The 1549-nt window shown below is 38.6% G+C and overlaps 1 protein-coding gene across 3 annotated transcripts in view; it reads left to right on the top strand.

The window, feature by feature from the left end:
• Nucleotides 1-1549, top strand: part of LOC107758193 (immunoglobulin superfamily member 8-like) — an 18683-nt gene that overhangs the window by 7509 nt on the left and 9625 nt on the right. Inside the window, exon 4 of one of the 3 annotated variants that reach the window (XM_016575868.1) lies at nt 965-1036. In XM_016575868.1, coding sequence (XP_016431354.1) covers nt 965-1036 — 72 coding nt within the window. Of the gene's footprint in view, nt 1-583; nt 1037-1549 lie in introns of all 3 variants that reach the window. The other 2 variants (XM_016575866.1, XM_016575869.1) reach the window with 2 other exon arrangements.

Genomic DNA, 1549 nt, shown 5'->3' on the forward strand with positions numbered 1-1549 from the left:
GTTTAATGACACTCAGCGGGTGTTGCAGTGCATCAGTCCAAAAGAAGTTAAATAAAAAGCGCCCATCCATAAAAAAAGTGTCTCACACGGCTCCAGGGGGTGAACAAAGGCCTCCTGTAGTGAATCAATGCGTTTTTGTAAGAAAAATATCCATATTCAAAACGTAATAATCACTTTAATGTAGCTTGCGCTCACTGTTGTAAATGGAAGCAGCTTCGGGCGGTTGATGTATGAGGTCGGCTTTGCGCAATTTAAAAAAAATCTTATTTATTGTAAAAAAATATATATTGTTATATATAAAAATGGTATGAAAGTTTTGAAACCATATGAAAGCAACATGAATACAAATTATTTACTCTCTCTCTCTATATATATATATATATATAAAAAAATAACTATAATGTGTTTTTTTAATCATGCATATTATGTCATTTTCTTGGGATTTTACCGTTTAATATTTTGCATAACCTATTGAGTCATGTCATCAAAATGGGCAAAAAGTACATTTTTCGGAATGGTTTTTATGAAACATATTCTTACATATAAATATGAATTGAAAGCATTTTGTCCTTTATTTCTGCAGTGATTCCCGACACGCTGCTCATTACACACTCTCGCATTCTGAGCGGCCAACCCGTTATCGAAGGCACGGAGCTTCAGCTGACGTGCGCCGCGTCCGTCCAATCGGATCAGCACACTCATGTGTCCGTCACATTCGGCGTGCGCAGCAGCAGGGGCCCGGAGTCTCAGGGTCACAACCTCCGAGAGATCATTGGCATCGACCGCGAGCTGCGCGTGACACCGGGCCGCAGCGGCGCCTACGGGAAGAGATACGGGGAAGGAGAGATTGCTGTGGAGAAGCGGAAAGGGGACGGAGGCCGGGATCTGTACGTACTGAAGATGAGCGCTCTGGCACCCGAGGATTCTGGGTCGTATTTCTGCGAGGCTGCGCAGTGGATCAGAGATCCGGATGGCAAATGGGAACGCATCGCACAGAGGACGATGGAGCTCGGGAATCTCACCGTTCAACCGCTTGGTTAGAAACATTTACATTATCTAGGCATTTAGCAGGCGCTTTTTATCCAAATGAGGACAATAGAAGCAATCAGAACCAACAAAAGAGCAATACATTTACATTTAGTCATTTAGCACACTTATTAATACTTATTTTATTAATAAGTAATATTATTACTTACAATAATGTAAGTGTTTCGGGTAGCCTAACGCAGTACACGTAGCAAGGTTTTTATTTATTTATTTTTTATAATAAATAAAAAGAAAACAAGTAGATAGAATAGAGAACATTCGTTTTAGAGGGTCTCTTTTCTTTTCTTTTTTTACAAAAAAAAAAGTCGAAAGAATAGAAAAATATTTGAGAACGTTAGTGTTAGAGGATAATTTTTAAAAGATAAAATAAGTACATAGAATAGAAAAAGAATAAAGAGTAGAATAGAAACAATCTCTCTTATTTAATCTGATCTATTACAGTGTTTCTCCTGCCATTATATTAGCGGCCCGCCCCCCTTGAAGGTCAAGTTAATTTTATTTT

Source organism: Sinocyclocheilus rhinocerous, unplaced genomic scaffold (genome assembly GCF_001515625.1).
Source record: "Sinocyclocheilus rhinocerous isolate Xijiao unplaced genomic scaffold, SAMN03320098_v1.1 scaffold203, whole genome shotgun sequence".
Taxonomy (NCBI): domain Eukaryota; kingdom Metazoa; phylum Chordata; class Actinopteri; order Cypriniformes; family Cyprinidae; genus Sinocyclocheilus; species Sinocyclocheilus rhinocerous.